This window comes from Podarcis vaucheri (assembly GCF_965113315.1).
Source record: "Podarcis vaucheri genome assembly, chromosome: 7".
NCBI classification, from domain to species: Eukaryota; Metazoa; Chordata; class Lepidosauria; order Squamata; family Lacertidae; genus Podarcis; species Podarcis vaucheri.
The window spans coordinates 73,099,133-73,109,800 of record NC_138765.1 but is presented as its reverse complement, the minus strand read 5'-3'; the positions used below and the strand labels follow the sequence as shown (position 1 = coordinate 73,109,800).

General features: G+C 47.0%; 1 protein-coding gene across 4 annotated transcripts in view; it reads right to left on the bottom strand.

Moving 5' to 3' along the window:
* Positions 1–1,546: 1,546 nt before the first annotated feature.
* The window catches only part of MMEL1 (membrane metalloendopeptidase like 1), a 40,587-nt gene continuing 31,465 nt past the window's right edge, over positions 1,547–10,668 (bottom strand). For all 4 annotated transcript variants that reach the window (XM_082229990.1, XM_082229991.1, XM_082229989.1 and 1 more), the window contains exons 17-23: positions 10,211–10,269; positions 9,469–9,588; positions 7,648–7,781; positions 7,034–7,099; positions 5,237–5,332; positions 4,661–4,737; positions 1,547–3,321 (exon numbers count right to left, since the gene is read on the bottom strand). In XM_082229990.1, the coding sequence (XP_082086116.1) occupies positions 3,222–3,321; positions 4,661–4,737; positions 5,237–5,332; positions 7,034–7,099; positions 7,648–7,781; positions 9,469–9,588; positions 10,211–10,269 (652 nt within the window). In that variant the 3' untranslated portion in view covers positions 1,547–3,221. The remainder of the gene's footprint in view (positions 3,322–4,660; positions 4,738–5,236; positions 5,333–7,033; positions 7,100–7,647; positions 7,782–9,468; positions 9,589–10,210; positions 10,270–10,668) is intronic.

Here is a 10,668-nt window from a genome sequence, read left to right as displayed (position 1 = left end):
CTACTGGTGTTAATCAGCTGCTTTCGGGTTCAGGGAAGCACGATGTCCTGTGGTGTCGATCTCAACAACACATGATGTGCACTTGACGTGGAGCTTCCAATTTGACTGTCATTTTCAGGGACAATTGGTGGACTTGTGCGACATGGCACCCCGCCACTGCTCCTGAGAGATCTTGCTTCTCTAAGGGAACACACATGCAAATCCATTCCTGGTTCTCTCTCTTCCCACAGCTGCCCCCCATTTTCTGTGCATCCGAATTGAGAAAAGAAACAAGAGCAGCCTTTTTGTTAAAAATAATAATCTGAGTCTCCATAACACTGGGATATGGAGTCTTTGGTTGTCTCTACTGTATGTTGTTGGACTCGCATTCCCATCAGCCCCAGCCAGAAGATGGGCAGGGATGATGGATGCAGTAGTCTAGCAACATACGGAGGGTCCACAGCTGCCCCACCCCTGCTTTGATCTCTTGCTCATATACTACAAATGGGCCAGCGATCTTGCAAGGGGTTTCCCCTGCAACCTTTGCCTCCAGAGGTTTGAAGGAGAAGTTGGCCATTCTTGTGAGACATTGCAATCTTCTCTGCGGATTGCAAATTAGAATGTGTGGTGTGTTTCTATGGGAGAGGGCCATAGCTCAGTGGTAGAGGATATGCTTTATGTGCAGAAAGGTCCTAGGTTCAATCCGCACCATCTTGAGATAGTGCTGGGAATGTCCCAAACCCTGGAGAGCTGCTGGCCATCAGTGGGAATAGTGCTGAGTTTGATGGTCCCAATGGCCTGACACAGGATAAGGCAGCTTCCTCTGTAGGTACAAGCTACAGGGGAAGAGGAATACAGTGAGTGTTGCAAAATACGCCTCCTTGTGCTCACTAAGGCTGGGTATGCTTCAGATGGGTATGTTTTGCCTGGAGAAGAGGAGATGTGGTATAATGACCATCTGCACGTATCTGAAGGGTTGCCATGTGGAAGATGGAGTAAGCTTGTTTTCTGCTGCTCTGGAGGATGGGATACAAAACAGTGGATTCAAGTTACAAGGAAGGAGATCCCAACTAAACACTAGGAAGAACTTTCTGGTGGTAAGAGCTCTTTGACAGTGGAATGGGCTGCCTTGGAAGGTGGTGGATGACTCGCCTTCATTGGAGGTTTTAAAAACTAAGTTACAGGGCATTGGACTAGGGACCCTTCCAACTCAAGAATTCTATGGTTCTATAATAGTTACAACTGGCTTTGTGAAAATGGGGTGTTCAAGCATTCATTCCTTAGGCATTTGTTTGGGTTGGGGACTGCATGCAGCAAGTGGCAGAGGACCTACTCTGCCTGTAAAAAGTCCCAGCTTCAATCCCTAGCTTCTCTAGGTAGGGCTTGGAAAGACCACCCTATTCCCTCATCTAACCTCAGAGGGCTACTGCAAATTGGTGCAGACCATGCTCTAGAAAGATATGGAGTGCTGCATTTGTGCTGCTGGGCCCTCTGGACGACATGGAGTTTCTGTATTCCAATAAGCCAGTGGAAAGCATTTAAAAGAAAAGATGTGCCAGGGAACCAGTGGATTTTAGCATCACTTTACAGCAAAAGCTGACAGGCTGAAGAGACAGTTCACCATATGAAAGCCAAGACATGTTGCTACCTTTCACAAGAGCTCATCACAATGCAAGCTGCGGGGAATTTCATGTCAGCGTACCGAGCCATTCAATCTACTGTTGGGTAGAGGGTATGGACGTTCCCTAACACCCCCCATCCCTGGCTGCTGTGCAATCCCTCCAGCTGTTTTGGTTGGACTTGCATGGGTAGCACACCCTAACCCCCACCACCCCTCCTGGCTGAAAAAAAAAAGGCATGTAGAATTGCCAAGCAGGCTTGTTGTGCAAGCACCTCTGGGCTATCCCAGCCCCCCCCCCCCTTATCGGCAAACTCCGTTGCTGAGTGCCAGCAGGATTGCAGCTCAAAATGGGGCCACTGAGAATGGAAAATCATCAGAGGTGTTGACGGAAGTCAAAAATATTGTATAAGATGTGAAGATTTGTAGTATGCCTGTTGGAACTGATATGTTAAAAAATTAATAAAAATGTATATAGAAAAACAAAAAACAAAATGGGGCCACTGAGAAGGAGGTCTTGGCATGCTTGAAACTCATGGTTTGCAGAAATAGTGTGTGTGTGTGTGTGTGTGTGTGTGTGTGTGTGTGTGTGTATATGGGAACCTAATGGATGCAACCCTCCCTCACAGATGCTGCAAAAAAACTCCCAGCCCAATGTGGGCTGAACAGGTTTGGGGATCATAGAGAGAGGAAAATAGGAAGAAAGGAAAAGAAACTGATAAGGGGGACGGAATGGAGTACCTGGAAGAGGACATGGCTGGCTAGCACCATGAAGTTAATGAGCTGTAGCGCAGTGGTAGAGCATCTGCTTTATAGGCAGATGGTCTCAGGTTTAACAGGCTATCAACAGTGGAAGTGACTGCTGCAGAAAATCAAAGGATCGTAGAGTTGGAGTGGGTCCTGAGGGTCATCTAGTCCAACCCCTTCAATGCTACGATTATTTTTTACTGGAGGTGCTGAAGCAGGGAATCTGTCAGGGATGCTGGAATCGCATCCTACAGAGCAGATTCTGTGCTGAGTAAGGAGGTTGGACTTGATGGTCTCAAGGATACATCCCCATTATTCTATTACTTATATGCGTACTTGTCTGATTGAGAGCAAGGCTGTGTGCAAAAAAACAGCATTAATTGGGAATGAAATGAGATTGTGCAGCTAGGAGGAGCTGGTGGATCGATCCCATCCTCAGACAAAGATGAACACAGTAGCAGTATGGGGTGAGGGAGCCTCAATGATACTTTGCCAAACTTCCAAAAGGCATAAGACATATTAAAAGTAATACTCCTTGCTGAAAAATAGAACCGTCTTTTGTTCTGAAGTAGCTAATCTTTTGAACCCTGATGTATCTTAATAACAGTCAATGTCTTGAGAGAGTCTTTTTTTTTCTTTCTTTCCTGAAGCAACACAGTGGCATGTCAAAACACTAGTGCTTAGTCCACTTTGAGTCACCGCACTCACAACTGTAGCTTGACCCACCATTGCTGCGATAGTTGCACCATAAACCGTGGCTGTGATTGAACTGGAGCAGGCAAGGGGAAGAGACAAAATAGACCACCAGGCACGTCATTGGCGAAACCCGAACAAATTCGGACAACGGAGGTCTGACTGTAGAGACCAAGTCCTTTGGCTACCAGATCCTGCATTTCTCAGCGGGGTGCATGGCGGTGCCCTTTTTGCAGTGAAACACTTCAGAAAAGGCTTCAAAGTTTTGCAAGGAGCCCATCACCCTAGGAGGGAAGAACAGAAGAGGGAAAGAAGCTGAGGATTGGAAAGGAATGTGTGGGATTAGGTGAGAACCACAGGAGGGCCTTGTCTTTTACAAAATGCATAGAATTTGGAATGGTTGAAAGTGATCTTTCCTTATGGCAGGTTCACCACTAACTGACCTGCCACTTATGGCTTTAATTGCACATGACATTAATTACGTGGTGAGTTTTTCTAAAATTAAAGAGTGGTTGAGGGCGATTGTCATGTACGCCAGAGCACACATGTGAAGGATCGCAATAGTGACAGAATTCATCCCCCTGCCCCCTTGGTGAAGGTAATAATGCTCCCCTTGGCAAACATTAAAGCTAAAGGGACCCCTGACCATTAGGTCCAGTCGTGGCCGACGCTGGGGTTGCAGCGCTCATCTCACTTTATTGGCCGAGGTAGCCGGTGTACAGCTTCTGGGTCATGTGGCCAGCATGACTAAGCCGCTTCTGGCGAACCAGAGCAGCTCACGGAAACACCTTTTACCTTCCCACTGGAGCGGTACCTATTTATCTACTTGCATTTTGCAATGCTTTTGAACTGCTAGGTTGGCATGAGCAGGGACCGAGCAACAGGAGTTCACCCCGTCACGGGGATTCGAACCTCCGACCTTCTGATCGGCAAGCCCTAGGCTCTGTGGTTTACTTTGGCAAACATTATCAGGATGCTAATAGCTGCCTGGGAAGGGAGGATTTTCACTAAAACTGCTTCTAGGGACGGAAGCCTTAAACTCCCCCTCTCCATACACTGTGTGCCTGAGCACAATCACCCCTCACAATGTGTCTGGTCAGCCACATCAGACATTGAAGGCACTCTTTTCTCACTTCCTACGATCATGGCTTCCCACAAATAATCCTGTGGGCTACAGTTTGCTGAGTTGCTTGGAGATCCCTATTCCCCACCCAGAATTCCCCGGGAAGAGGGATCAATTGCAAAACTATGCTGGGAATTGTAACTCTGTGGCTGCAATCTGACAATCAGTGGATGTACTAAACCTGGCAAAATGACACCTCGCAACAGAAAGTAAACCAGAGCTTTGGCAACCGTTCTTGCTTTTTTGGCTGAGCGTGCTCAGTTCCAGAGGAATGACACTGGTGCAGCTGCTGAGCTGCTACAGAATGCTTATGAACATTCCAATTGTTCATTTCCCCCACTGAGAATCCTGGCGAAGCAGGGAAAGAGAGAGCTTTTGCCGAGAACAGGTGCAGAGAAATGGAAAGTTGGCAGTATTGCAAAGGTAGTGAACTGGTCCACTGGATCAGCGGTGGTGTGTGAGCGAGCAGAAGGTGGGAGAAGGGTTCACGGGGGCTTTACCTGTATTTCAGTGGACTGTGGACATCAGTCTTAATAGACTGGCTGGCGTATTCTGGCCTGTAGGAACCGCACCATACCTGGGAGATGGACAATGAATTTGATTGTAATTGAGTCTAGAAAGCCTCGGAATACCCAGATAAAACCATTCAAAATCAGCATTGACCCCAAAGCTTGAGACAGCTGAACATTGAATATTACAACCCATGTTGTGGGTGCAACTACAGCTCTGGGACTGCAAAGCAGCAGGATAATTGATGCAAATAGACATGAGGTGAGCACAGTGGCTTCAAATGCCACAATTTTTTGGAAGGCGTATTTGCTGTGGATTTCGCTCCCACCCCTTGCAGCATATTTAGAGGGATTCCTCACAGGAAGAAGGGGCCAGGCACACCAGCCTCAGAGTATTAAATCTCATTCACTTTTTGAGCTTCTGACCGATACCTCTCCCACATTAAGGGAGCCAATGTGGTTCAGAAGGAGAAAGCGTACAAGCCAGGCAAATGCGTAACATTACATTAAATAAGCCCTCTTCCCTGCTCCCAAATAAATATTCTCCTTTCCTGCGGCCAAAAACACCTGTGCAAAGTTGAGGAAGAAGAGCTGGTTGTGGGTTAGATCAAGTCCAGGCAATCTTGGTTCCTGTCCTTCTTTTGCCACCCATTTCAAATAGGCCTGTAATAATAATAATAATAATAATAATAATAATAATAATAATAATAATAAAAAATAAAATAATTAATACACCTAAATGAGTAGCTTGAAAAACACAATATTCCACTTGTTACATTTATATCCCGCTATTACTCCAAGGGTTAAAGCTATGGTTTTCCCAGTAGTGATGTATGGAAGTGAGAGCTGATCACTGAAGAATTGATGCTTTTGAATTATGGTGCTGGAGGAGATTCTTGAGAGTCCCATGGACTGCAAGAAGATCAAACCTATCCGTTCTTAAGGAAATCAGCCCTGAGTGCTCACTTGAAGGACAGATCCTGAAGCTGAGGCTCCAATACTTTGGCCACCTCATGAGAAGACTCCCTGGAAAAGACCCTGATGTTGGGAAAGATTGAGGGCACAAGGAGAAGGGGACGACAGAGGACGAGATGGCTGGACAGTGTTCTCGAAGCTACCAGCATGAGTTTGACCAAACTGCGAGAGGCAGTGGAAGAGAGGAGTGCCTGGCGTGCTCTGGTCCATGGGATCACGAAGAGTCGGACACGACTAAACAACTAAACAACAAAATTATTCCAAGGAGCTTATGGTGAGGCACATGGGTCTCTACCCCACTCCTATTTTTATCCACACAACAACCTACCCTGCAAGGGAGGTTAGGCTGGATACTGCGACTGGCCCACGGTCACTCAGAGAGCTTCATGGCCATGTGGGGATTTGAACCCTGGTCATCTGGGTCCTGGGCCTGATACTCTTACCATTACACCACATCTGGCTAATAGTAAAAACAAACTCTTATCACACCCCTGTTATTCTCACAAAACAGATGGCCGCCTCAAGATGCCCTAATTGCTAAATATGAAATCCACCTGCTGTAGGGCTGGCAGAGGCGTTTCTCCTACAAATTCTGAAGCCCACTCCATAGTAACTCAGAGCAGGGCTTTCAGTTCTGTAAAATAGCATCCACTACCTGAACTTTCCAGAAACAAGTGAGGACATTTTTGTCCTGACAAGTTTTCCCTGTGAGATAAATGGACTTTTGCTATGGTTATTGTGTATTGTTTTAGTTTTGCTTGACATGAATTGGCTTCCTCTCACCCCCCACCCTTTTGTTTAAATGCTTCTTTGGCTGCTTTAATTGGATGCCATATTGAGATGATGGTGTAGGTAGAATGACTCCCATCATCTCTAGCAAGCAGGACCAGTGGCTGGGGATGATGGGAACTGTAGTCTGAAAACAGCTTGGAGAACCAAGTCTGGGAAATCTTGGTGTAGAAGGCAATTAATAAAATACTACTAATACTACGACTAGGGTTCTACTCTGAGCAAACTCAGTTGGCTACAGTACATTGGATGGAAGCCAATGCCACACTCTTGACAAAGTTTCATCTGGACAAACATTTCAGCTTGTCAGGCAGAACAATCTGCTCTCTTCCTCCCTGTGTGCTGTTCTGGGCGTTCTCCTGCCCCCCAAGTGAATTTTGGGAGGTGTGGGGTGTGTGAAGGGTGAAGAGAGGGAGCAAAAGCCCCATTGCACATGCAGAAATCATTATGCTGATGGGACATCTTATGAGCATCTCCCCCACTATTCTCATCATCAACATCTATAATAATATACAACCCAGAAGCAGAAAATTCAACCCCCAGTTTCCAGCCGTGAATAAGTAATCTTGCAGAACCTCTCACACAACAGTTTCAAATCACCTTGTAGGCCTGACGGACGCCTCCATTATCGGCAATGTTTTCTCCCAGTGTGTTGATTCCACTGACCTATGACAACAAATGCTCTTCAGTTCCACATACGGTTGTATTATAGCTCGAAATAATTTTGAACTTTTGAAATCATTGCACTACATAGCAGCCATTTTGTGACGGGTGACAATGCACTCAGAATTTCAGATGTGCCCACTGCCCCCCCCCAAGGGCAACCCTTGACTTAGTGGATTTCCCTGTGGAGAGAATTCCACAATACGTGGCACCAGCCACAAAAAAGGGCCTCTCCCAGATACTCATCAATCTGGTCTTAATGGACGATGGGCTAGGAAGAGGAGCCTTTGGTGGCTGCCCACTGGAACTGGTAGGGCAGAAAGCAGGGAGCCCACCAGCAGGTGGCACCAGAGTCAGAGCCAGCTAATTCTAGTTTTGCCCCCATCCTCCTCCTCCGCAGAGTTCTGCAAGGGCAACACTAAGACTGAGAAGAAAGAAGGTGACAGGCATGGGACCCCCTAGACTCTTCATAAGTAAGAAGGCATGAAGGTGGGGGCTGATTGAGAGCATACTGAGGTTGGTGGGGCAGGGCCTCTGTGGCCCCAACTCACATTTTGTCCCCCTGCCAGCTCCCAAGTGTAGTTGCCATACTGGTAGATCATGCAGCGCGACTGCTCCTTGAAGTGGGTGGCAGAGAAGTTGCTCCACCAGTCAAACATGTTGCCCTCTTTGTCGAAATTCCTGCCTGTTTGGGGACAAGGCGAAAGAAATGAGCAACTTGGTAGGGACCCACATCACAACATAGGGGCCCTAGGCCAAAGATGGTAGGCAGGGCCACCTCCTTTTTATTTATGTGGAAATACAGTATTTGTAGACCACTTGCAAAAAGAGTTCTAAGCTCTAAAATTATATATGAAACACAGCTAAAATCCACAGCATACAGTAGTACCTCAGGTTAAGTACTTAATTCGTTCCGGAGGTCCGTACTTAACCTGAAACTGTTCTTAACTTGAAGCACCACTTTAGCTAATGGGGCCTCCTGCTGCTGCTACACCGGCGGAGCCTGATTTCTGTTCTCATCCTGAAGCAAAGTTCTTAACCTGAAGCACTATTTCTGGGTTAGCGGAATCTTTAACCTGAAGCGTATGTAACCTGAAGCGTATGTAACCTGAGGTACCACTGTATATATAAATATATATCTCCAACAAAACACGTATCAAAATCTGCCAGACTTGAGAAAGAGAACTAAGCTGTTTGACTGGATAGGCTTGCTATGACACTCCTCTCTCTGACACCCCTATGGTTTTATTTCTCTCTCTTTCTCCAACCCACCATGTTGTTTTTTTTCTCTCTCTTTCTCCTACATTCCCATGTTTCTCCCTCACTCTTTCTAATTCCCAGGGCTTTTTTTTTTGCAGACGGAGCTCAGCTCCAGCACCTCTCAGGTGGGCGCCATTGCCATTCTAAGAGAAAGCCACTTCTGCCCTTCGGAGGAGGTGGAGTTGCGGGCTTCACTGCCCCAACGCACGATTGGGGGGATTCCCGGTTGCGGCACCGGCTGGCCAGCGAATCGGCTGGCTCTGGGGGTGTGGCCTGCCCTATTTAAAACAGGACGCGGCCAGGGACCTCCCTCTTTGCCGCCTGCCAGCTGCTCCTGCTTTTCCCACCCTCCTGCCCTATAAAGGTTTTTGTTCTTTGACCTTGCTATGGACCTTGGTTGGTCGCTGTTGAGGGGCCTGGTAGGAATTTTTCCACTTGGCAAATTGGCACCAGCCACTTGGTTTTTGCCTACAAATTGCCACAATTTTCTTGGTATTGGCGGTTAGGCATTGGTATTGCTCTGTAGATGGAAGAGGGGAGGTAACGCCATCACCTGCCCCGTATATTGAAGGGTAGTCCGACAAAGGATTCTGGGGGGCGTGGCCCTGTCCGAACCCTGGGGGAGGTGAGGGCCTAAGGCACACCCCCAATCAGTGACCCTGGGGGAGTTCCTAGTTGATGTGCATCAGCAGGACTCCCCCTACTGGTGGTTAACACTTCCTGAACTTCAAGCGGATGGGCTGAAGTTGGATATAGTTGGTTAGGACCAATGCCTAAGCCAATACCGCTCATCACCTGTAACCAATAAAGTTGTGGCCTTATTTAGCCCATTAACCTTAATAACTGTGTCATGTGTCATTCTTTCCACTGGGGGGGGGGAACTCGCCACACAACAAGGGTTTGTTTTGAGCTATGGCACCTCTTTTTCTAGAAAAATAGCACTGCTAACAGCTCTCTCTTTCTCCAAACATCCCTACAACTTTCTCCCCTCTGTTTTGTTGACACCCACTTCTCTCTCTGTTTCTGAACCCTCTTTCTCCCCGGCCTTTCTTCCCAATCCAGCGAGCTACCAGGGAAGGGGCAGATCAAGCTGCTCTGCTGACTTGCCTTACCATTGTCATCAAACCCATGTGTGATTTCATGTCCGATTACCATCCCAATACCTCCAAAGTTGAGGGCTTGCGGCTGGTGCTTGCTGAAAAAGGGCGGCTGCAGGATCCCGGCTGGGAATACTACAGAAATTAGATGAAAAAGGAAATTATGATGGCAATGGAAGACCATTCAGTGTGATAGATTTTGAGGGTGACTGAGGAACTGCATGGATTTCCTGGATGCTAAGCCTCTGTTGTGGAAGCTACATTGGCTGCTGGCATGCTACTGGGTGCAGTTCAGGGTTCTTCTTTCAGCATTTAAAGCCCTCAGCAACTTGGCTACCTAAGGGTCTTCCTAGCCCCACAATATCCCTGCCCAGCAAGTGTGTTCCATTGCCAGGAGTATCACATGGTTTACAGGCGTGCACCAGGGAGGGGTGAATCTTACTTTCAGTTTCTTATTGTCCCACTTGAAAGTTCAGTTTCTCCACATTTCCACACACGTTTGTGTGGTTCCCCACCACCACCCAAAAAAAGTTCAGGAAAATCCAGCACCATTTCAGTCTGAATTTCGTCTTTGCATGCCATTTTGCCTAATATCAACTTTCCCGCAAAGCTATTGCAATGCATTTTTTCTTTTGATTCATCACTAAAACATGCATTTTTCACTGCTAACTTACCTCGGAGTAAGTCCCACTGGTTTACTTTGAGTAGGCATGTTCAGGGTTGCCACCTAAATCTGCTGGAATATTTTGGGACTTACCAATTTGGTTCCGGTTAGGGGAGTAGAAGGCATTGACCACAGCAGCACCAATTAACCATCTGAAAGATATCAGCGATGAAAGCCGTTGTCAGGATCAGTGCTAACTCGTGTAGCAGGATGCAAGGAGGAAAACACCCACACAAACAGAGGAGGGGCCCCCAGCACAACAATGGGACAGTTGCTAACATAAAGCAGTAGAAATGTCCTGTTATTGGAAGGTTGAGCTTCTGAACTCTGTGCTGACCCTCATTAGATAAATGTCATAGAAGCATTTGTAGGGGAGAGTTAGAGGGCAGGGAATTCTTTAATATTTCTTCTCTGCATTTCTCCCCATCATTTCATTTTCATCAAGATTCTGAAACAATGTTTGGATTTGGGGCAAAAAGTTTGAGAGGGCCTACCCGCCTCTGATTCCCCTCCATGTTAAGCAAATCATGTCCAACCCCACAGCAGTGGTG